Raw genomic sequence first — 25,261 nt, 5'->3', positions numbered from 1 at the left:
AGGGATCTTTTGATGTTATACTAAAAGACTAAAATTAAGTACAAAATTAGATGAATCTACCTGTTTTCAGTTTTGCATTAAAATCACAGCACAGTGAGATTATTTATTAATCCTGCATTTTTTTTCTAGCTTTTTTACAAAGCAGTCTAAATGACATAGTAACAGTTATTACTTCAAAATATATTTATTTTTGTTGTCCTAGCTACTCAGGATGATGAGGCAGGAGAATCATTTGAGCCCAGGGGGTTGAGGCTGCAGTGAACTGTGGTCACAACACTGCACGAGAGCCTGGTAACGGAGTGAGACCTTGTCTCTTAGACAAAACAAACAACAAACCTCTGAATATCTTTGGCTAATTTTGCACATGGCCTCAATTAACATTAGTTCTCCTAAACAAGCCTAGCCACAAAATTCCTTTTATAAAGTCACTAAAGAGTGAATGTAGTCTGGATTAGGATGGGAGCGTGGTATCCATGACATCTAGCAAGGTGTGCTTTGGAGGTTGCTGTAACTGCACCTTTCATTCCCAACCTTGTTTTAAGAAAATAGCAAAAGAGGGATTAGGGAGGAGCAGAGGCTTTATCAAATCATAGCTAAGGACATGCAGATTGCTAGTAGAGGATCTAGCTGTAATTCATTTTCCCTAACATCACACACCCTGATACCTGCTTTGTTAGAAACATAACTTTGCTATTAGTTTAATACGAGGTTTTCATTGTAATTGTTTTTGACATGCTCTTCATTCATTCCAACACTACTGATCAACAGGTTAGTAAAAGCACAGTGTTGTGTACTATGGTCTACTATAGCGGGATTTGTATCGGCTGCTCTCAATCTCACCATTAAATGATTTCCTGAAAAGTAAGTGCTGAGTGATATTTTGTACCTAAAAAGTTCTACAAAGCTAATCAAAAGATATCAGGAGTTTCCAGATCTTAATGCCTACCAATCACGGAACACTTACCATGTTCTAGGTACAACATTAGCAGCTTCACATACATGAAACCTCACTTAATTCTGACAAAACCCTTTGAGGTTGAATCATCCCTCCTATTTCTTAAATGAAACAATTGAGGCTCGGAAGTTAAGTAAGTTGTTCAAAGTCACATAGCTATTAAAATGGTCACGCTAGAGTTCAAACCAGGTCTCTATAAGCAACCCTGAAAATCATAATCTTATGAACATACTAGGCTTTTCCTTTTACTTACTTACATTCATTCATTTATTTATTTATTGGAGACAAGGTCTTGCTTCACTCTTTCATTCATTTATTGGAGATAATATCTTGCTCTGTTGCCCAGGCTGGAGTGCAGTGGTGAAATCATAGCTCACTGCAGCCTCAATCTCCCAGGCTCAGGTGATTCTCCCACCTCAGCCTCCCAGGTAGCTGTGACTACAGGTGCATGCCACCACAGTATGCCAAATTTTTTTTTTAAGAGACAGGGTCTCACTATGTTGCCCAGGCTGGTCTTGAACTCCTGGGCTCAAGCAATCCTCCCGTCTCGGCCTCCCAAAACGCTGGGATTACAGGTGTGCACCATCACGCCTAGCCCTTTTACTTTAATAAAGAAAAATAAAAGAATATAAGAATAGAACTTTACCTGGTCTAAATCATGTTGGCTCACTATAGCCAGCCCACTTCTAAAATCTAGATTGGTTTCTGAGGCGAAGGAATCTAGAGATAAAAGAACAGAGTCATACCGGCTGTGCAAGTACACATCTATCACACAGTGGAGGAACCTGATGACAATGAACAATAACAACAGTACCATGAAAAACATGGCTCAAGATTAGGAACTCAATTTTCAACTTTCAGCAAATGGAAGCCCCTAGAAAGCATTTCACTGGTCTAGACCAGGGTTCTCAGCTCTTCTCTATTTCTTTCCACCTAAGGGATCCAATACATGCCCATCAGTCACAGAGACCCACTCTAGCAATAAGAATCAGCATAATAGCAGACCTACTCCATTCTTCTAGAGCTGGGTCAGCCCCTAACTGCAGCAAGAAGCTGAGGAACAGCTGATGAGCAGCCTCTAGAATATTCTTATGCTCAGTACAATGTCCCGTGAACAGAAAGTAAAATGCAAGAAATAGCAACATCTAGTGACTAAGCAGCTCTTGATTCACCCAATTCACTCCAAGTAATCTGGAAACAAAAATAAATAAAAACGTTGACTAGCTTTTCAAGGCACAAATAGGTATTTATGGTTCATTAATTTTTAGCAGAAAGTTTACCTTGCAGTCTTCTGCTTTTAAACAAGGTTCTCGAGGCAAATAAGGAATCTTGAGAATCCGTGGGCATGCAATGTAACAAGTAGTACTCCAGATGGCGCCAAAGAATAAACAGGCAGGTCTCTATGATAACTATATCAGAGCTCAGATTAAAGGAACATAATCTCATCAAATATTTTTTACAAACCAGTTTCTGAGGAGGAGAAAAAAGGAGAGACTGCACTCACTTAATGAGGTAACCAGAGCCTCAGTCTAACAGACAGGGTCCCACTGAAGGCTCCTCAAGAGGAAGCAGCAAGGTGTGCTGAGGAAGGAGGTGGGGGTCCTGTGCCAGCAGTCTCATGTCCCTACCTTATTCCCTGACAGAAAGTGCCCGTGTATATTATCAGTATTACCAGCTACTCTAAAAGATAAGAACAAAAAAGTACGATTTGGAAATACATTAGGCATTTACTGGGAAAAAATTAAGTTTATATCTCCTTCCACCTGGTTTTGGTGCCCAAATAATGTGAGAATAAGTGAAGAGTTCCTACATTTCAAGGTCATCACTCAAGTGCATGATTTCATAAAGGATACAAGAACAAAGGGAAAGCAGTTTAGCTCGATTGTTGATCACCTTCACCAAGCGCCGTCTTGCTAGAACATATTTCTGGGCAGTGGAGATTTTATCAACACCAGCAGGCATCACAGACTGACACAACTAGAAGAAACAAACGTGGTATTAGAATGACGTCAACTGGAACAAAATTTTTAATGAAAAACTACTATCAGCAGGTCACCGTGGTGAATGCTATGAAAACACTCGAATTTAAACATCCTTGCAGATAAGAGTTTTTATCTAAGAAGCTAGCAATTTTAAAAAATTAGAGCCAAAGAGGCAAATTCACAAATGAACATTTATCTGCTGCATTTCGAAAAAGTCTGTCCCTGAAACACAGAGTTGCTGATGAAACCCTGAATTTCCTGTCACATTAAAACAAAGCAAGACAAAACGATAGGTTTTTCAAGCAGTAGCTGTAACAATCCCATGGAGAATTTCTAACAGTTGTCAGGTATTTCCTGCAAAAAATACAAGGTAGACACCTAGAGCATAACTAAAATATGACCCTCAACCAAAGCTCCCATGACCACTTCTCAATGTGGCACACACACGAGCACAATGGTTCCAGCTAATGTTCCAATGCTGGATTCCATGGAAGGTGTACTGAAGTGAGGCTGATGGAAGGCCACACACTTCATGATGATGATGCAATTCCTCTTGCAAGTACAAGCATCACTGATTAGCTACACATTAGAGGAAGGACTGCCAGGCATAAACCCAAAATTTCAGGGGTTACCTAAACCCCGTCATTGACTCCTGCCTCACCCTGTTCCTGCCAGCTACATGCCTTTGGGTGAGTTATGCAAGTCTGTGCCTCAGTTTCCTCACATGAGAAATGAGAATAAAAACAGTATCTGCCCAGGTGTTAGGTAGAACATGTAGTTCAGGGCCTAGCATGTTGTAGACACTCAATAAATGTCCCCTGAGATTACCAGAAAAGTGGCAAGAGGGAGTAGGCATGGACAACTTAAAAGAGTAACATGGAAGTTTTTAGAAAGCTTGGTGCAAACCAGGAATGATAAAGTGGTTCAACATCCAGGCTGCCACAGGACACCAGGAAGCTTCAGCACTGCCTTAGGAACCGGCCAAGAGATGCCTTACATTCAGCTGTGCCAAATGGAAAAGGCAGCAAATACTTAGTAGCAATCCTGGTAATTCAGCATCTTTAGTTATTAATACACGAAGTAGAAGGAATGATTCTGCGTCACTGAGAGAAGGCAGTCAAGTCTCATATGCTATCAATTTTGTTTGAAAAATTTGCTACACAGATATTGAAGATGTTGACGGCACAGAGACATTTACCTAAGTTCTATTTAAAAAAAAATCTGCAACAGAAGCCTTTCTCAGCACAGATTTTACAGTATAAATGACCCAAAACTCTTCATTCAAAGGCCAGCTGCCTTTCTATTTTTTTGAACAGGTGCTACACTTCACTGTTTTTCAGTCAACAGTTTCTATGCTTATAAGGCTGGTGCTATGGCAAAAGAGTCTTCTTCAAATCACACACAAGAATCATTCCAATTCCTTCAGTTATAATGTATACACCACCTTTACTCAGTCTGAGACCAGCACCCTGGCCCTAGTAACAGCAATGATTTCTCAAGTCCGCCCAGCTCATTGTAAGATTCGTACCTCTTTTATCTCATCTGGGGGAAGCTGGTCTACATTCTGTAGCTTGCTGACACTCTGTCGATGACTGTCATAATAGCTGAAGAAATCATTAGCACTCTGTTTCAGCAGGTAGACAATAATGCCTAAACCAGGCAGGCGCCAGTATGGAACCACTGGAGCTTGGGTATCTAATAGAGGTGATGACATAAAACAATGTTCCACTTACAAGCATTTCATGTGAATTTCAAATGACCTGTTTTAAAACAAGGGATGCCCCAGAATTTAAGGACCTGTCATTAAAACCAACCCAAGATTACTTTTAAATACCATTAATAGTTTAAAGAACAAATGGTTAGGAGCCACTGTAATCACGTACATACATAAGGCTGGAGATCCTGCGAGAATAAAGAAATCTGACTGATGCACGTTGGCAGAGTCTACCTTTTGTTAGGCAAAGAGTTCTTTGAGAACTCTATCAAAGTATAAACCTTACACACACACACACACACACCTCCACATAAAAAACAATATACACAATTTTGGGGTTTCTTAACACCAAGTGAATAATTTCTGCCTTGCCTGATGGCTCTAGTTGTATGGATTCATTTCTGGTCTGCATCCTTCTGGTTACTAAATTGCCAGTTCAAAGTCATTCTTTCAAAGAGACAAGAACACTAACTGAAATATTCAAAAAATATAAATAGATTTAAACTTTAAAAAATCTTTTACCATAACAACTACATTACGGTAGTAAAACAAAATGATCTGCCTTTTACCTGGCTACTGGCTAATGAAGACACAAAGGAACAGTGGGATGTCATAAAAGCTGTTTGCAGAGGGAAAACTAGAAAGCAATAACAATATTATCCTAGGACAGGCACAGTGGCTCACACCTGTAATTTCAACACTTTGGAAGGCTGAAGAGAGAGAATGGCTTGAGGCCAGGAGTTCAAGACCAGCCTGGGCAAGAGACCCCATCCCTACAGAAAAGGAAAAAAAAAAATCATCCCAGCGATAATCTGTGTAGTGCAATTAGAACAATTTCCTCTAGTGACTAAGGGATTTCGTGGAAACACTGTGGCAACTTCTTTTCTTTCTTTTTTTTTTGAGACAGAGTCTTACTCTGTCATCCAGCCTGGAGTGCAGTGGTTCGATCTTGGCTCACTGCCACCTCTGCCTCCCAGGTTCAAGCGATCCTCCTGCCTCAGTCTCCCGAGTAGCTAGGATTACAGGCACATGCCATCATGCCCAGCTATTTTTTGTGTTTTTAGTAGAGACGGGGTTTCACCATGTTGGCCAGGCTGGTCTCGAACTCTTGACCTCAGGTGATCCGCCTGCCTCGGCCTGCCAAAGTTCTGGGATTACAGGTGTGAGTTACCACAGCTGGTCCAACACTGTGGCAATTTCAAGTTCAAATTGGAGATAATCTTTGTTTAATGACCCAAACTGCCATGAATACTGAAGGAGAGATCTGCATTTGCTTTTTTCTTCACTAACAACTCCCTTAACTTTGCTCTAAAGTCAGACTCATATATCTTTCTTTTTTTTTTTTTTGAGACAGGGTCTCACTTTGTCACCCAGGCTGGAGTACAGTGGCACAAACAGGGATCACTGCAGTCTTGACCTCCTGGGCTCAGGTGATCCTCCCACCTCAGTCTCCCAAGTAGCTAGGATTACAGGTGCATGCCACCACACCCAGCTAATTTTTTGTATTTTTTTGTAGAGATGGGGTTTCGCCATATTGCCCAGGCTGGTCTCTACCTTCTGGGCTCAAGCAATGCACCTGCCTTGGCCTCCCAAAGTGCTGGGATTACAGGCATGAGCCACCACACCTGGCCAATCCCATAGATCTTTACACAGAGCGGAAGAGACAGAAGGGTCCCTTGTCTGTGGATGGTGCCACCAACTAGGACATCCTAGACAAATTCAATTTGTCAGGTATCCTCTTTTAGTCTACAGCAAAGATGTGACAGTTTTCACAATACATTGTTATAGAGAGCCTTCTCCTAGTGAAATCAGGTATCCTGGTCCCCAGATAACATTTGTGTGGTCTCTATCCTGGTAGGAAGATATCCACAAAGAGGATGATTGAATGCTTGGAGGACTCCAAAGCATTTCAGGAGTTCTCACAATACTAATTTGCCCAAGTATAGAAGAGATTTGCGCATTCCAAGGCTATTAGGTTTGCATAAAACAGCCGGGCGCAGTGGCTCGTGCCTATAATCCCAGCACTTTGGGAGGCCAAGGCAGGTAGATCACTTGAGGTCAGGTGTTTGAGACCAGCTTGACCAACATGGTGAAACTCCGTCTGTACTAAAAATACAAAAATTAGCCAGGCATGGGGCGTGTGCCTGTGGTCCCAGATTCTGAGAAGATTAAGGCATAAGAATCGCTTGAGGCCAGGAGGTGGAGGTTGCAATGTGCCGAGATCGTGCCACAGAACTCAGCCTGCGCGACAGAATGAGACTCTGTCTCTAAAATAAAATAAAATAAATTCATCGGAAGAGAGCTTGTCATTGCTTCCATTTTACGGATAAGAGAACTAAGGCACAAAGAGGGTGATTCAGTTTTCCAGAATCACACCAATAAGTTATTTGTAGAACTGGGATTCAAATCCAGGCAGTTTGTCATTAGTCGATTAGGTTAAACTGCTTCTCTATATCACATACCTACTCACGCACGTGTCTAGAATTGGAAGAGAAAAATATGGTTGCTGACCCTAAAAAGAGTCTAAGAAAAAATGGAAAAATAACAATTTCTAAGACTCAATGGGCTGGGCATGATGGCTCACACCTATAATCCCAGTACTTTGGGAGGCCAAGGCTGGCAGATCACCTGGGGTCAGGAGTTCCAGACCAGCCTGGCCAATGCGTGAAACTCTGTCTCTACTAAAAATACAAAAAATTAGCCGGGCGTAGTGGTGGGCGCCTGTAGTCCCAGCTACTTGAGAGGCTGAGGCAAGAGAATGGCGTGAACCAGGAGGTAGAGCTTGCAGTGAGCTGAGACTGAGATCTGCCACTGCACTCCAGCCTGGGTGACAGAGCAAGACTCCGTCTCAAGAAAAAAAAAAAAAAAAATTAGCCTGGCATGGTGGCAGGTGCCTATACTCCCAGCTACTTGGGAGGCTGAGGCAAGAGAATCGCTTGAACCCAGGAGGCAGAGGTTACAGTGAGCCAAGATCGCGCCATTGCACTCCAGCCTGGGGGACAAGAGCGAGACTTTGTCTCAAAAAAAAAAAAAAAAAAAAAAAACTCAATGAGTTCACCTTCAAGTATTAAAGATCAAAGACTGATAGGATATGGAACAGATTAGCTCAAAATGAGAAGCAACTAAATAAAATTTTAATAATGACCAGTGAAACATTATTAGCACATGATTAATATTAAAGAATACAAAATTACAGTTTTGTTTGAAAAATCTTATGTTCAGATTAAATTTGTGTTACAAGGTTAGTTTCAAGGGGAAAGAAAGGAGCCCTTCTGAGGCAGAGTTAGAAGTCTCCATCAGGCTATTGTCCTACAGAGATTAATAAACAGATTGATGTCCATTTTCAAACTGCCAGATGGAAAGGGGATACATCAGGTCGTAAGTTACTGCTGGCTGACAGGTCTTTGGATAGGAATCCCAATCATTCCATGCCATTCCAAAGTGAAATGATCTCTTTTTCACACTGGTTGAGCCACTTGGACTAGAAGGATAACTTTCCCCTCATGCCAGTGAGGACATGCAGATATCAGAATCCCCCCATGGTGGTTCCTTTTTATCCTATCTTCCTGGCAGCAAACTTTGTTTTGTTGTTAGAGACATGGTCTCACTCTGTCACCCAGGCTGGTGTGCAAGTGGCATGATCTTGGCTCACTGCAGCCTTGAACTCCTGGGCTCATGTGATCCCCCTGCCACAGTCTCTTGAGTAGCTGAGATTACAGGCTCAGTCATCATGCCTGGTTCCAACTTTCTGAATACAGGAGAAAACAAGAACTATGTAGAATTAACTTGTTTAAGTCAAAGGAACTGTTTTACATGTCCAGTCTAATTTAACTATTTTACTCCATAAAATGGAATTACAAATCTTTGTAGCTACCTCCCCGGTTTCTTGAAGACATCCTGTCACCTAAGACTACTCCCTTTGAATCACTGAAAGATATCTTTAAATAAAGATATTTTATTAGCTATTCAGGACTTAGTTGGTCTTAATATGACAAACTAAGATTCTACCGGTCAGTACTCTTCTCCCCCATCCATGGCATAAAACGAAAAAGCCTAGACATAATACAAACAAAAGCAGACACTGGTAGAAGGCAGAACTTTTGTGACAAAAATCAGAATAGTAGATGCCTGGGCTGGGGTCGAAGGAAACAATCAAATGCAATCAAAGGCAAGAAGAAATCTTTAAGGAACAGGGAATAGTTCTCTATTTTGGTTGTGGTGATAGTTACCCAACTTTATATAATTACCAAAAAGCATTCAAACTGTATATCTAAAATGGGTGAATTTTGTTGTACATAAATTACAACAACAAAAATTTAATACTACCAGCTAGGACATTTTATAATAGAGTTTGTCTAACAAAGTTCTTAACATAATTTATATAGGATAAGGTTGAATGTTGCTAAACTAATACATTTTTCTTTAAGTTTTGGGATACATGTGCAGAATGTGTAGGTTTGTTACATAGGTATACATGTGTCATGGTGGTCTGCTGCACCTATCAACCTGTCATCTAGGTTTTAAGCCAAACATGCATTAAATATTTGTCCTAATGCTCTCCCTTCCCTTGCCGCCTATCCCCTGACAGGCACCGGTGTGTGATGTTCCCCTCCCTGTGTCCATGTGTTCTCATTGTTCAAATTCCACTTATGAGTGAGAGAATATGCGGTGTTTGGTTTTCTGTTCCAGTGTTAGTTTGCTGAGAATGATGGCTTCCAGCCTCATCCATGTCCCTGCAAAGGACATGAACTCATTCTTGTTTATGGCTGCATAGTATTCCATGGTGCATATGTGCCACAATTTCTTTATCCAGTCTATCATTGATGGACATTTGGGTTGGTTCCAAGTCTTTGCTATTGTAAATAGTGCTGCAATAAACATGTATGCATGTGTCTTTACAGTAGAATGATTTATAATCCTTTGGGTTAAATTAATTTTTTTTTTTTTGAGACAAAGTCTCACTCTGTAGATCAGGCTGCAATGTAGTGGTGTGATCTCAGCTCACCGCAACCTCTGCCTCCTAGGTTCGGGTTCAAGCGATTCTCCTGCCTCATCCTCCAGAGTACCTGGGATTATAGGCACGCCACTGCACCTGGCTAATTTTTTGTATTTTTAGTAGAAACGGGGTTTCACCATGTTGGCCAGGCTGGTCTTGAACTCCTGCCCTCAGGTAATCTGCCTGCCTCGGACTCCCAAAGTGCTAGGATTACAGGCGTGAGCAACTGCACACCCGGCCAGTAATATATTTTTCATAACGTCATTTTATACTATTATTCTACTAAACACATATATTTTGTGATTAAGTAATTTTCAGGGATAACAAGATCTTGAAGAAAATGAAAATGTGACAAAATTTTTCTCACAGATCACAAAGACTTCCTGAAATCACCACAGTCAGTTCCATTATCCCCACTAAGATAAAAACGGGGTTTTTCTTCTGAGTGTTCCATAGGATAACAGCTTTACCCATTATCCTGCCCCATATTCAAACATTCCCTACTGAGTCATTAAAGAATCACAGGATAAGTTGGCCTAATTAGTATCTAAATTGTATTTTGTTATGTTATAGAAATTTGGAGCTATAATAAAAAACCCAGTTTAGACACTGAATTCAGTTTAACATGATTTAACATATAAAACTGTTTGTTGTATTTTCATCTTTTTCACCCAGCCAACTTACTCCCCAATTTAGATCCTTTGAGCCCTCAAGTGCTATTCAAAACATGGTTTCTCTAGATTTACTCTCAGTAAATCTTGAATTTCTCTGTTCTCTCCAGTCTTATACACAGGTCTAATAATAATACCTCCCGCTCAACTTTAAAACTTGTTTAAAATGTTTCCCATTAATGACACTTAAAGAAAATACTGCATCTTAATGGAGCCAAGCTGGAGAGCTATGTCATAACCATAGCAACTTAGTTCCTTCAATACAGAATGAAAAACTAAGCTCACCTTGCCGCGGTCCATCTCTATTAACTGTTTCTGAAAGGCTAGGAGTGAAGAGACACACAGCATGCTGGAAGGTAGGAGAACTCTGTAACATGAGTGACTGGCAATATTCCATTACATTGGCACAAATCTATAATCAAAACCAGCAGTAACAAAATGTTAGACCCTGAAATGCCTTAATTAGCATGAAAATCGAGATTTGAAGAAGAAAAGGTTATAAATCAATCTGTAAAATGACTCACATCTGTTTTTTGTTTTTTTTTTTTTGAGATGGAGTCTCCCTCTGTTGCCCAGGCTGGAGTGCAGTGGCGTGATCTCGGCTCACTACAACCTCTGCCTCTCGGGTTCAAGCAATTCTCCCGCCTCAGCCACCCTGAGTAGTTGGGACCACAGGCGCATGCCACCATGCCCAGCTAAATTTTTTTTGTATTTTTAGTACACACAAGGTTTCACCATGTTGGCCAGGATGGTCTTGAACTCCTGACCTCAGGTGATCCACCTGCCTCAGCCTCCCAAAGTGCTGGGATCATAGGCGTGACCCACTGCACTGGTCCCACATCTGTTATTTTTATCAACATTTTCCAAAACCATAAAAACCTTAGAGAAGTCACATGGTTCTTGCCCCTCTTACCTGTTGCATAGCCAGTTCAATCTCATCTTTCTTGCTTACTTTATCTCCCTCCACATTATCGTCTTGAAATTTAAACTGACGCAGTCTGTCAGAGCCACCAAAGCGACTTAGTAGTCCTAAGCACTGGCGCTAAGAAAGAAAAATATATCTTGTTGATATGTAGTTAAATGTATTTAAAATTAGTAACCTCTCTTTCTTGAGAGATAGAAAAAGAAAAACTCAGTGGAGAATGGAATAATTCCTTAAAGCATACTTAAAACTGAGCCACCTAAAAGTAGCATTATTAAAATTCAACTTTGTGCAAAGGTATTTGATTGGTAGCTAACAGATGAAAAGAGTACCATCTTTTTTAAAGCAATAAATTCCAGTATCATCTAAATGTTTGCCAAATAACTTTCTGCATTATATCAAAGTATGTGTTAATTCTTTGGAAGATACTCATTAAATGAAAAACAAGTTTATAAACAAAAGAGAAGCAAAATGAGAGAACAGTCACAAGATGGACATGTCTGTGATAATTTTGTCTACCAAGGCACAAATCTAAAAGCTATTACTCCTGTGGTTGCTCCCAGGGACTTCGTATATAGATCTCTATACATCTAAATCTGTATATGGTATTACCAATTTTAAAATACACGTTTCATTTAAAATACATTATTATGTGCAGAACATTGTGCTAGGCACTTTAAATAAAATACCATGTGTCAGGGAATCCTGACAGCCATCTTATAAGATAGGAATTGTTACTACCACTTTAGAAATGTAAACATATAGGCGTGAGAAATTAAGTAACTTATTCCAGGTCACAAAGCAAAAAGTTGTACCTGTTATTGGAACCCATGTCTCTAATTTCAAAGCCATCAGCTAACCTCTAGATATACTGCCAGTATTGAAAAGCTTGTCCTTTCTCTTTGAGAACCATGGGAAATACTGTATTCTCAGGTGAGAAGTATTAACATTTGAAGCTGGGGACATTTGCATTTATCTTCCAAGGTGATCTGTGTGTTTGTAACCCCCTTACGCAGCAATATAAGCATATTATTTAGAAATACCAAAGAACTGGCCGGGTGTGGTGGCTCAAGCCTGTAATCCCAGCACCTTGGGAGGCCGAGACGGGTGGATCACAAGGTCAGGAGATCGAGACCATCCTGGCTAACACGGTGAAACCCCGTCTCTACTAAAAAATACAAAAAACTAGCCAGGCGAGGTGGCGGGCGCCTGTAGTCCCAGTTACTCGGGAGGCTGAGGCAGGAGAATGGCGTGAACCCGAAAGGTGGAGCTTGCAGTGAGCTGAGATCCGGCCACTGCACTCCAGTTTGGGCAACAGAGCGAGACTCCGTCTCAGAAAAAAAAAAAAAAAAAAGAAATACCAAAGAACCAAAACAGTTGAAAGGGGTTTCCCAAATCTAGGGGGCACGATGGGGAGGATGGTATATTTTGTAACATGTCTTATACCTGCTATTTAAAGAAATAAGAATCAGTTACCTGGAATCTTCCCATATGTCCCTGTAGCTCCATTAGAGATCCTTCATTTACATCAACGTCAAGTTCACTTAATATCCCTATAAAATGTAGAATGCTTTACAACATACTATAGTAAACAAAAACATTAAAAACTAGGAAGAGAGGTTCTAATATCTGACATTCTTTTCGTGCATGAACAGATATTCTTGCCATAAAAAAGTTTCGAGAACTATGACTTTACAAAGTCTGTAAGTATCTGTAAGTACCTGTTGAGAACTATGATTTTACAAAGGCGGTTAAGTAAGTATATTAATAACAGCACTGGTACATGTGCATTCACACCCAATCTAAAATGCAGAGTGAATTGATCTTAAAAGGCATTTTAGTTTTCAAGAAAATCTAATTTTTTTATAATGATAAAAGTAATTTTCTAAATTACTTTCTTTCATAAATGAGTTTTAGAACATGAAACAATAAGAATAAAATGCATATCTTTTAACCCCTCTAAATATATACAATTTGCTTTTCTTTTCCCCTAGGCAAAGCACAATTTAAAAAGAACACAAAAACATTTCCATTCAACTTCTTAGTTTGGACCCATTACAAAACTCCTAAATCGAAATGACCCACCTCTAATAGCACCATAGCCTCTCCTGATTTCTAATGAGCCTGCAAGTGACCCTAACATGTCATTCTCCCCATCAGTTTGTTTCCTTGTTCCATCACTAATCATGCTGAGGAATACCCACCTAAACCTATCCTAGCCATCAAACTTCCTATGTGTTTTCGGATTCCTTTAATTCACTTCATCCTCACTTCCAAGCATAGACTCCACAGCACAAACCAAGAACCTGATCCTTCTCTCCTCATAATGACAAGTCTTCCTCTTTTTAGATTAGCTCAGCCCTCAACACAAACTGACAGAAAATCCTATCATCTGGTACATGCGGGTTCGTTATACCTCCACACCTGTGCCTCACTGCTTCCCGAGAGCCTCTCCTGTCCCACCTTCAACTCCTCTGAGAGTCTCCTCCCAGAATTGCTTTCTCTTCTAACATACTAAAATCTACCCTGCCACAGAAGAGTTTTCCTATTTGAAAATAGACTCAACTCTTTCTTGTACTCCAAAACCAGACAAAACCAAACCAAATCAAGCAAAAACTTGGTTAGTATCAATTTTTTGAAAGTTTTTATTTAGTTGCTGCTTGTATTCATAATTCTTATGCCCTCCTTTGCCATCTGAACTCCTTGAAACCTGGATTTTTCACCTAACACTATCATGAAACTAAGACTTTTTCCTCTTTGTCCTCAAACTTGCTGAACTCTGCACCAGGTATTGCTGTTTCAAAGTTCACTTTCCCTTGAATGTCAACTGCTGCCTCAATTTAAAAGGACTTCCAGTTCTCAGATTCTGTAAGATCTTTCTGTTAAATGTCATCTAACTATTCTATGTATATCAATCACTCTCAACTCCAAAATACTTTTCAGAGTATCTGTGAGCCAGCTGGGCATGGTGGCTCACATCTGAACTTTGGGAGGCTGAGGTGGGAGGGCTGCTTGAGTCCAGGAGTTTGAAACCAGCATGGACAACATAGTGAGGCCTCGTCTTTACTTGAAAAAATAAAATTAAAAATATATATATATATCTATGAGTCACAGAAACAAAACTGATCTGCTGATAAAATTTGTGGAGGTACAACATACACAGTGGTGGGCTAGGCAGCATGGTGGATACAAAGTTACAAACAGAACTGCAATCTAAGCGAGCATTTAAGACAAATGTGCATAAATTATAGTATATTATAGGATAATACAGGGCTGAACTGTATACAACAGGGTTGATAAGAGTATAACTTGTTTAAAAGTGTTTTCAAAAGTTTGGGAGGATATTTGGCATTATTTTAACAAAAATGTTAAGCACATATATTTCTGATAAAATACTGCCAGGAATTTATCAAGTCTATCAGTTCAAATGGACAAAAATGGGGCTGGGTGCGTGAGATTACACGCCTGTAATCTCAACACTTTGGAAAACTGAGGCAGGATTGCTGGAGGCCAGGAATTCGAGACCAGCCTGGGCAACACAGCGAGACCTTGTCTCAACAACAACAAAAAATTAAAAATTAAAAAAGTAATAAAAACAAATGTACAAAAATGTATATGAATGCATATGTAAATACATAGCTAAACAGTAAGTACACACACACACATATACACAAAGTTATTAAATGCCACACTGTTTAAAATTTTAAGAAGCTTGGAAACAGTCAACATGTCATAGAATCTTATTAAAAAACAAAGGACTAGCTATGTGTGGTGGTGTGTGCTGTATTCTCAGCTACTTGGGAGGCTGAGGCAGGAGGATCATTTGAGCTCGAGAGTTCCAGCTATGATCGTGCCACTGCACTCCAGCCTGGGTGAGAGTAAGACCCAGTCTCTAAAACATACAAATAGGCCAGGCATAGTGGCTCATGCCTATAATCCCAGCACTTTGGGAGACTGAGGTGGGAGGACTGCTTGAGGCCAGGAGTTCGAGAACACGGCAACACAGCAAGACCCTGTCTCTACAAAAAATAAAAAATTAGCTTGGTGTGACAGCATGTGCTTATCTTCCTGCTTACTTGAGAGGCTGAGGTGGGAGGATCACTTGAGCCAGGTAGATCGAGGCTGCAGTGAGCCAAGATTGCAGCTTTGCACTCCAGCCTGGGTGACAAGAGTGAGACCCTGTCCCCCCAAAAATAAAGACAAACACAAACAAATAAAACAAGTGTCTGCTTAACTATCTCACAACTGGAAAACTAGGCAGTCGATGAGCTAAATGCGCTGATGAGAAAAAATCTCATGGAGACCCTGCAATTTACAGAAGTACATTGACAGTAATTAGTTAAGTCCTGGAAAAAATCAAAGGAAAAACCATTAGGAGTTCCAACCCACAACACTACAGGACCTTAGTAGAAGCAAGAAGGCTGGCCTGACTTAGTATTATCTTAGGACAGTGGAATGAACTGGTGAACGAAGCACACCACAGGCTGGGTGGAATGGACCCTGGGATCTCCTTGGAAGAAGCACAGGCTCCAAGTAACTCAGCCGGCACTGTACTCAGCCCTGGCCAACTCTCAACTTCTCTCAACCCAGAGGGCTCAGCCACCGAGACAGCCCAGACAAAAAAAAATATTGGGGAATTATAGGGTGGATTCAGAGGTTGCCTCAGATGTCTCCAAAGCAACATAAAAATGGAGGTAGTATAGCCTAGTAGTTACATATATAGATTCAAAAGACGTACTACCTGGGAAACTCTATACTATCCAGTGTTTTCTGTGTGACTTTGGACAAGTTAACCTTCCTGTGCTTCAGCCCCCTCAGCTGTAAAACGTGGATAATGACAGTTCTACCTCATAAGACTGCTGTGTCTTCCAATCAGTTAACATGTCAAGTATTTAAAACAGTACCTGGCACATACATGCTTAATAAATGTCAGCTACTATCATTTATATTACATATTCTAAGCAAAAGAAACTCATAATTGGTGGTCCTGTCATTAAAGAACAAAGACAACCTTTAGACATTCTTAAACATTAGAGAATTTTGGGAATATGAGACAGCATGCTTTTTCTTGAGGGAATGAACCTCAGTACAATTAAAAATACCAAGAGATAAATCAAAAGAAAGAATTCGTGAATGGTGACACCATGGTGGGGAACACAACTGGTGTTTTGCAGTGAATCCATGTAAACATACAACTAAAACTAAGTAGCTGAGGATATTATAGTTGCATAACAGATGTAAATGTTACAAAACCTGACAAGGTTAAAATGATATAAGTAAACATCATCTGAGGGTGGAAGAGGAAGTGTAAAAGAAGTCATCATTTCATCTTTCCCATCAGGGAGTTAATTGATTCTAAAATTTATGTGTAGTAAAGGAATTATAAGGTGGGGGAAGTAACCAAAATATCTTAACAATGTTTCATAATTTTTTTTCCTTACGGTGATCTTTTAAAAGGTGACATACTCTAAGAAACATTTGTCTGGAATTTGGCAATTCCTTTCATTTCTCTTCAATTAGATTTTTGTCTGTTAAATTCATATAAAATTCACATGTATACATATGTAACAAACCTGCACATTGTGCACATGCACCCTAGAACTTAAAGTATAATTAAAAATAAATAAATTCATGTAAAATTAAATACTTGTTTTTTAAAACAGCATGTAAAAGGTCATCCTATTCTCATTAGTTGCCTCTGTATGTCTCTGTTGCTTTCTCTCTCTCCCCCTCTCTCTCTACCTTTCTCAAAGTACATAAAGCGATGTTTGAAAATGTATCAAATGTCAACATTTGATAATTTCTAGGTGGTAAGATTTTGAGTGTTTGTTAGTTATCTTCTTTTGAATATTTTTATAATGAGCATATATCTTAAAAAAAAAAAAAAAAAAAAGAGAGTCATCTTGCTCTGTTGCCCAGACTGGAGTGCAGCAGCATAATCTTGGGTCACTGCAGTCTTGAACTTCCCAGCTCAAATAATCCTCCTACCACAACCTCCCAAGTAGCCAGGACCATAGGTGAATGCCCCAATACCCAGCTAATTTTTTTTTTTATTTTTTGTAGAGGCAGGGTCTCTCTATGTTGCCCAGGCTGGTCTTGAACCCTTGGTCTCAAGCAATCCTCCTGCCTCAGCCTTCCAAAGTGATGAGATCACAGGCATGAGCCACCACACCCAGCCAAGCATGTATCATTTTATAAACATAAACTTATTACATAAATAAATGCTCTATTAGCAGTACCAGTTTCAAATAAGTCATATATAGCTGCAAAGTAACAAAAAACCTCATTCTATTAATTTATGTCAGTCAGTAAAGAATTATTAAAAGTCCTTTCAACATAATCAACTCACCAGGAAGTGCTGCTTTACTTATAATTCCTGTTAGCAGAGCCAATTCCTGCAAAGACCCAGCACTAACATCCTGACAGCGCAGAATTGCTTGTATGGTATCAGAATGTGAAATGAGAAACTGCAATACCTAAGCCATTGAAAAGGAAGAGGAACAGAAAAAACAGGTAGAAGTAGAAAATTATACTATAAATGCATAATTCATCTTATAAATAATGTTGAAGGAAATAATTCAATAAGTGACGATGAATAACAGATAAGCAACTGTTTTCTGCACTTACATATTTATTCCTTCAGGAAGTAAACATTTAAAATTCACAAGACTAAAAGGATTATTTTAAAGTTTGTAAGTTAATACATCTGAAGACTACTGCAGAAGAATATAACGCAGAACTACTGTATGAAAACTATTATCTGACCCCATACAGTTTCATACTGTATGAAAACTATTATCTGACCCCATACAGTTTCATACTGTATGAAAACTATTATCTGACCCCATAGTTTCATACCGTATGAAAACTATTATCTGACCCCATACAGATTCATACCGTATGAAAACTATTATCTGACCCCATACAGTTTCATACTGTATGAAAACTATTATCTGACCCCATAGTTTCATACTGTATGAAAACTATTATCTGACCCCATACAGTTTCATACTGTATGAAAACTATTATCTGACCCCATACAGTTTCATACTGTATGAAAACTATTATCTGACCCCATACAGTTTCATACTGTATGAAAACTATTATCTGACTATTATTATTTTCTTTTACTGTTTTGCCAAATGAACTAGAGGAAGAATTTAAAATAAGTGGGTATAAAAATGATTACTGAATTCGAGAAGCTGCTCTATGAAAGCATAACTAGCATGACATGGGGAAATCACATAAAAGCTTTTGTCTAATTCTCCTTTTTTTAAAAAAATTCACTTTTATTATTATATAATAGAGATAGGGGCCGGGCATGGTGGTTCACGCCTGTAATCCCAGCACTGAGGGAGGCCAAGGCAGGTGGATCACTTGAGGTCAGGAGTTTGAGACCAGCCTGGCCAACATGGTGAAATGTCATTTCTACTAAAAATACAAAAATTAGCCATGTGTAGTGGTGCACACCTATAATTCCAGCTACTCAGGAAGCTGAGGCACGAAAATCACTTGAACCTGGGAGGTGGATGCTGCAGTAAGCTGGGATCATGCCACTGCATTCCAGCCTGGGTGATGAAGTGAGACTCTGTCTCAAAAAAAAAAAAAAAAAAGAGAGAGACAGAGAGATAGGGTCTCACTATGTTGCCCAGGCTGGGCTCAAACTCCTGGCTAAAGTGATCCTCCCATCTTGGCTTCCCAAAGTGTTAGGATTACAGGCATAAGCCACCGCACCTGGTCATAACTCTCCTTTCGATGCGGTTAAAAAAAGGAGATGTAAATCCTGACCTCCAAACTCTACCCTTCCATTTTGGCATTTTATAGTGTATACTCATGGAGTCCTCTTTCAGTATTTTCACTTAGGAATATCTCAACTAGCTTACAAACATGTTAAAGGAGAGTATATGCCAAAACAAGCCAAGGATGTGAATCACTCAGAATTGTGATCATTTTTGTTTTTTAATAAAGATTCCTAGCCTAAGCTTATAATGGCTGGTCACAGAACTCAGTCATCTATGCTGTTCTAAGAGGCTCCTCAGGTGATTCTGATTCAGTCAATACAAGATTGGTGTTAGGGAACCAATGTCTTATATCATAATGTCCCACTTCTACTAAAAAATCTTAATCTTAATCTCAATCTAGGAGAAGACAGGCAAAGTCTCTTGAGTTTTAAAAAGTACTAACTTGAAGACCACATAGGCCCAAAAGAAGTAGGACGTCAACCCAGATTGATGCGGTATAAAATAAGGTGCCACTTTAGAACAGCAGCATCTACCTTGGTGAGATGGCCTAAGGCCTGATGGTAGAGAAAGCAGAAAAAATGACCAGAAATCAAAGTGTTTTAGGACACAGTTCCAAAATATAATAAAGCAATACAATAAAACGTTGTAGATTCGTAATGATAAGCCTAATTAATCAGTGAAAGGCTAAATTACATATAAAATTAATTTAAAAAAAAATATGTGTTGGAACATTAGAGTGTTTCACTGAAAAGCAATCAAAATAAAACTAATTTCTGGTGTTTAAAAACATTTTGATAGCAAAATCAATCATTTAAATTATTTCATTCTCTATCATATATAAATGCAGTATTATCATCTATCAGTTTCCCAAAGTGCCGGGATTAAAGGCGTGAGCCACCATGCCCAGCCTGCAAGGCCTAGCATAGCCCTCTCTCAATAAATATCTGGTTAAATTACATTTTAGAAGCCAGCTTATTCCTATCACAATAACTGCTTTCTTTTACAGAAGAACAAATTTCAATCTCTTGTTTTCTGTCTCATGATTCTATTAATTAGCTACAGTGTTTCATTCAAACGAAAGTATAAAAATGGGCCAATGTAGTTAAAAACAAAGTACAGAGGCCTGTTTTCTCTACCCTGCTCTGCCACAAGCATTAGGACTAACGTAAATTCACTTACGCGTTCTACGTGTAAGGTTTCTATACTTGTAAAATGAGGATTTTGCTCTAGACAATATCTAAACAAAGGGTTCACCTTACCTGCCCTGCTGCCTGCAAGTGCTGGGCCATACTAGATGTGAGGATGACCTGGCACAGCTGGAGAGCTGGGAGGAGAATCTGGCGGTAGCGATCCACTGGGGTAGGGATGAACACTGGAGGGTCTCTCATGCCAAACATGCTTGATTTATTTCAACCAAACAAGGAGAAAACATTCCAAGAATTAAGGTATACTCTCGGCAATTCCTTAACATTGATATGGGAAATAAATCACAGCCAACTGATTAAGATGTGAAGCTACTAGTGAGTCCTCTGCATCCCACATATACATCTGCGGTCCAAAGAAAGAAGTGTCTTCCTAAACTCATAGCTTAGTTAGTAAAACAGTTATTTGAATTCTGAAAATCTTATCAAGGAAAACCTATGTAATTTGACAACACAATCTTGAAACTTCCCAAACATTTTTATTCTTCTCTAAATGCTCCCTTGGGCCATATAGGCTGTCAGTAAGAAACAGATTTAAAAAGTCACTTTCCCTAAAGTTCCCTCTCCTCTACCCAAGCCAAAAATCCACTATGCTGCCCGTTGTATAGGGTGAGTACCGCTTATCCAAAATGCTTGGTACCAGCAGTGCTGCAGATTTTTTTGGATTTTGATATATTTGCATTATATATACTTACTGGTTGAGCATCCCCAATCTGAAAATCCAAAGTCCAAATTGCTCCAGTGGGCATTTCCTTTAAGCACCATATTGGCACTCAGAAAGTTTGGGATTTAGAAGCACTGCAGATTTCAGATTTTCAGATTAGAGAAACTCAATCTGTATAAAAATAAAACAAGACTTAAGAGTTAAAATGAGGCTGTAAAATCACTTCACCTTTAAGAGTAGGTTTCAGAACACTGTATTAATAAGCTAATATTTATTGTAAATGTTTATATTTAAATTTTTAGACCAAAAAAATGGCTGCCTATTGAGTAGGAATGAAAGCAGAATATGAAAATAAAATAAGAGAGAGGCTTTGCACAGACAAGTGATAATAACCTGCCATGAACTAATTAACTTTACCTAAGGTGAAAGTAATAACTCTCATGTTGGAAACTTTAGACAGCAATACTAAAATAAATGTTTTTCCCCTGGAGGTAAAATAGTTCTGCAGTTAAGCCTTAAGCATTCAAATATTCAAGTTGGTAACAGATACTTTTAAAACAATTACTAAACTCAAACTATTATTTACTTCTAGGAAGGTATGCTGACTGCCTGACAATGCTGCAGTCATGTAATCAAAAAAGAAAATCAAATCAAATTTTCCACATTCAAACTGAACTAAGAAATCAGCTGAAAAGCTCGAAACTTGAAAATAATTCCATTTGAAGCTTTTGAATTAGCAAGCAGTAAGCAAAATATTGAAATAAGAAAAAATATACATAAAATCTAAAATCCTATTCAAATCATCCAGAACAGGAAAGCCATAAAAAATTATAATTTAATTACAACTCTTTAAAAATTCTCTCCCACCCCTACCTACTTTTTCCCTAGTAGCAACTTCCATTTATTAGTAAATGACAGGGGCCTAGTATGAACAAAAAACCCCACATCAAGATGAAAGAGAACTGTTAAGTGGCAAAATTATGTTTGGAATTTTTTTGTTCCCTTAATAATCCTTTACTGGGAGCTTAACCAAATTAATCTGTACAGACACTTACCTCTGTGGGTCCGTTTCTGGGCGCATGTCATAGACTTGGCATTGAGCTAGTCTCACAATCACCCCTGATCTTAGCAGCTCTAATGCACCCTGCTGTATCTTTGCCACTCTTGTGAGAAATGCCTGACGAGTTACAAGAGAAAAAATCATCAGTGCTGAAATCATGTCCAAGGGCCTCAGAGAAAAGTGAAACACTTTCATAGCACATTTCTCATCCTTAGTTATCACTGAAGAGAAATCTGGGCTAGTGACCAGGTTACATTATACCGCTTTCTTCCTAGGATTTTCATGAGGACTCAGTGTTCAACATATCTAAAGTACCCACAGACAGTAGCTTGCATGACTCAAGTATTCATTTACAGTGCGGGTTCTGTTACTACCATGTGCGCCCACGGAGGACAAGGAATTTTGTCTGTTTTGCTAACAGCTATGTCTCTAGTACCTAGTGCCATGCCTGCCATTTTGCAAGTATTTAATAAATACCTGTTAAATAAATGAAGGAGGGAAAAGGAGTAAATGAAGAATCTTAAACTTCAGTGCTTCTATTATTGTAACATTTGTGATCCTTTTAACCAGGAGGAAACAGAAATTAAAACAGATTTGCAGGCAAAGAAACAATGAATTATATACTATATTTAAAATGCTGTGTTTAGAATAGAACCAGCATATCTACATGGAAATTTTCAAACAGCAACAACTACAGTCTGAATTGTATTGTGAGAGGACAATTTTGCTCTGTCCTCATGGAGCGCTGGCTGTCATACTGCCATCATGAGCAACCTGAATGAGTGAGGGAAGCAGCAGTCCCATTATCCAGCTGTCCCTTGGAGGAGCATTTCACCCATCTTTCACACACTAGGAAGATTCCTAAGTTTAAAACTCCTTAAAGGGCCGGGCGCGGTGGCTCAAGCCTGTAATCCAGCACTTTGGGAGGCCGAGACGGGCGGATCACAAGGTCAGGAGATCGAGACCATCCTGGCTAACATGGTGAAACCCCGTTTCTACTAAAAAAATACAAAAAACTAGCCGGGCACGGTGGCGGGCACCTGTAGTCTCACCTACCCGGAGGCTGAGGCAGGAGAATGGCGTAAACACAGGAGGCGGAGCTTGCAGTGAGCTGAGATCCGGCCACTGCACTCCAGCCTGGGCAACAGAGCCAGACTCCGTCTCAAAAACAAAACAAAACAAAACAAAAAAAACTCCTTAAAAAAAGGATTCTAGCTTATGATAGAAATATTCAAAACGAATGCTACACTCATTTTCTTTATTACATCTATAGCCAAGAGAAAATGACTTCTTGATCTAACACCAAATGTCTAGAAGGCCTTACCATTTTAGATTCATAAGTATAAAGTGCTTTTAAAAGGGGAGGCTGTGGCGTGAGTAAGCTCTGCAAAGTACGGTCATCTTCTACCAGGCTGTCTACGAGGACCTTCAAGTAGCCACTGTTAGAAAGATACAAAAGCCACTGCTGCTGTTTATCTACGGAGACAATCCGATCAAGTAGAGCCAGGGCCAGCATCTGAAGGAAAAATAAATTAAAGTCCAAAACAAGTAGATGCTACCAAAATCAACAACAGTAACTGACTTTATCTGGAAATATGAAGAATTTTTTTCATAAAGAGAATGTTGCTTGCAATAAAATTTCCTTTTTTCTTTTTTTTTTTGAGAAGTTGAAAACTATGGATCCAGAATCTCAATTTATCAATAAAGGAAAGCAGTCAAGTAAAGATTTATTTCCAAAACAAAACCTAACATGTTAAAATAGTGGCATTAGATATATTTTAGTAGACTCTAACATTGTTGGCTAGAGAAAAGAAATTTTTTTAACAGCTGTTTTTTTCTCATTGCGAAGTTTTATAATGCTTATTACAGAAAACACAGAAAAGTAGTAACTAGGCTGGGTGCCGTGGCTCACCCCTGTAATCCCAACACTTTGGGAGGCAGAGGCAGGCGGAACACTCAAGGTCAGGAGTCCTAGCCATTAAAAAAATTAGGCCAGGCACAGTGGCTCACACCTGTAATCCCAGCACTTTGGGAGGCTGAGGCGGGTGGATCACGAGGTCAGGAGTTCAAGACTCACCTGGCCAAGATGGTGAAACCCCGTCTCTACTGAAAATACGAAAAAAAATTAGCTGGGCGTGGTGGCAGGCGCCTATAATCTCAGCTACTCAGGAGGCTGAGGCAAAGAGTTGCTTGAATCTGGGCGGTAGAGGTTGCAGTGAGCTGAGATCACGCCACTGCACTCCAGCCTGGGCAACAGAGCGAGTCTCCATCTCAAAAAAAAAAAAAAAACAAGATTAGCCCGGCATGGTGGTACGTGCCTGTAGTAACAGCTACTCGGGAGGCTGAGGCAGGAGAATCACTTGAACCTGGGAGGTAGAGGTTGCAATGAGCCAAGATCACACCACTGCACTCCAGCCTGGGCGACAGAGCAAGACTCTGTCTCAAAAAAAAAAAAAAAAAAAAAAAAAAAAAAAAAAAGAAAAGAAAAGTAATAACTACACAATCTGGTAAATGAAGTTCATCCATTTTGGTCTGTCTCCTACCAGCATTTTTTCTATGCATGCAAATATTTTTAAATTTTTAAAACATAAGTAAAAGGTGGCCGGGAACGATGGCTCACACCTGTAATCCCAGCACTCTGGGAGGCTGAGGCACGTGGATCACGAGGTCAGAAGATCAAGACCATCCTGGCTAATACGATGAAACCCCGTCTCTACTAAACACAAAAAAACTAGCTGGGCATAGTGGCAGGCGCCTGTAGTCCCAGCTACTTGGGAGGCTAAGGCAGGAGAATGGTGTGAACCCGGCAGGCAGAGCTTGCAGCGAATCAAGATTGCGCCACTGTACTCCAGCCCGGACAACAGAGCGAGACTCCGTCTCAAAAAACAAAAAAAAAATAACTAAAAGATTATGACAGTTTATTTTTTAAAATCCTATTTCCTATGGTCTTCAAAAACATGACTTAATTGCTACATAACGTTGCTACATAATTTTCCATTAAGAAGTTATCTTCTCACTGCATCATTACCAGTGTGCCACAATACTGCATAAGAAATATAAATGCAAATTCTCCACAAAGCAATTAGGCAGACAAAGATATATTTGGTACAAGGCAATTTATTCAGCATTCTCTTAACCAAAGATCTTTATTAAGCAGCATTTCTGTTGTTTCTACCAGTCAACCTCAAAATTAGCAAGAAGATACTTCTGAAAGGCAATTCTGAATTAAGTTTCTAACAAAATAAAACACAACATATGAATAAATAAAATAGAAGTCCCAAATTATAGCAAATAAGAAAATGCACTATATTATTTTAAAAAATTCTTTTTTTTTTTTTTTTTTTTTTTTTTTT

At 39.3% G+C, this 25,261-nt stretch overlaps 1 protein-coding gene across 3 annotated transcripts in view; it reads right to left on the bottom strand.

Moving 5' to 3' along the window:
- Positions 1–25,261, bottom strand: part of NUP205 (nucleoporin 205) — an 81,292-nt gene that overhangs the window by 3,265 nt on the left and 52,766 nt on the right. For 2 of the 3 annotated variants that reach the window (XM_017887734.1, XM_017887735.1), the window contains exons 30-40: positions 23,233–23,424; positions 21,904–22,025; positions 20,242–20,380; positions 17,590–17,716; positions 12,717–12,793; positions 11,232–11,360; positions 10,604–10,730; positions 4,466–4,632; positions 2,809–2,932; positions 2,236–2,364; positions 1,602–1,675 (exon numbers count right to left, since the gene is read on the bottom strand). In XM_017887734.1, coding sequence (XP_017743223.1) covers positions 1,602–1,675; positions 2,236–2,364; positions 2,809–2,932; positions 4,466–4,632; positions 10,604–10,730; positions 11,232–11,360; positions 12,717–12,793; positions 17,590–17,716; positions 20,242–20,380; positions 21,904–22,025; positions 23,233–23,424 — 1,407 coding nt within the window. Of the gene's footprint in view, positions 1–1,601; positions 1,676–2,235; positions 2,365–2,808; positions 2,933–4,465; positions 4,633–8,315; positions 8,400–10,603; positions 10,731–11,231; positions 11,361–12,716; positions 12,794–17,589; positions 17,717–20,241; positions 20,381–21,903; positions 22,026–23,232; positions 23,425–25,261 lie in introns of those variants that run through there. The other variant, XM_017887736.1, reaches the window with a different exon arrangement.

This window comes from Rhinopithecus bieti, unplaced genomic scaffold (assembly GCF_001698545.2).
Source record: "Rhinopithecus bieti isolate Rb0 unplaced genomic scaffold, ASM169854v2 scaffold_17275, whole genome shotgun sequence".
NCBI classification, from domain to species: Eukaryota; Metazoa; Chordata; class Mammalia; order Primates; family Cercopithecidae; genus Rhinopithecus; species Rhinopithecus bieti.
The sequence above is the reverse complement of the archived record's forward strand: the minus strand, read 5'-3'. Positions and strand labels throughout refer to the sequence as shown.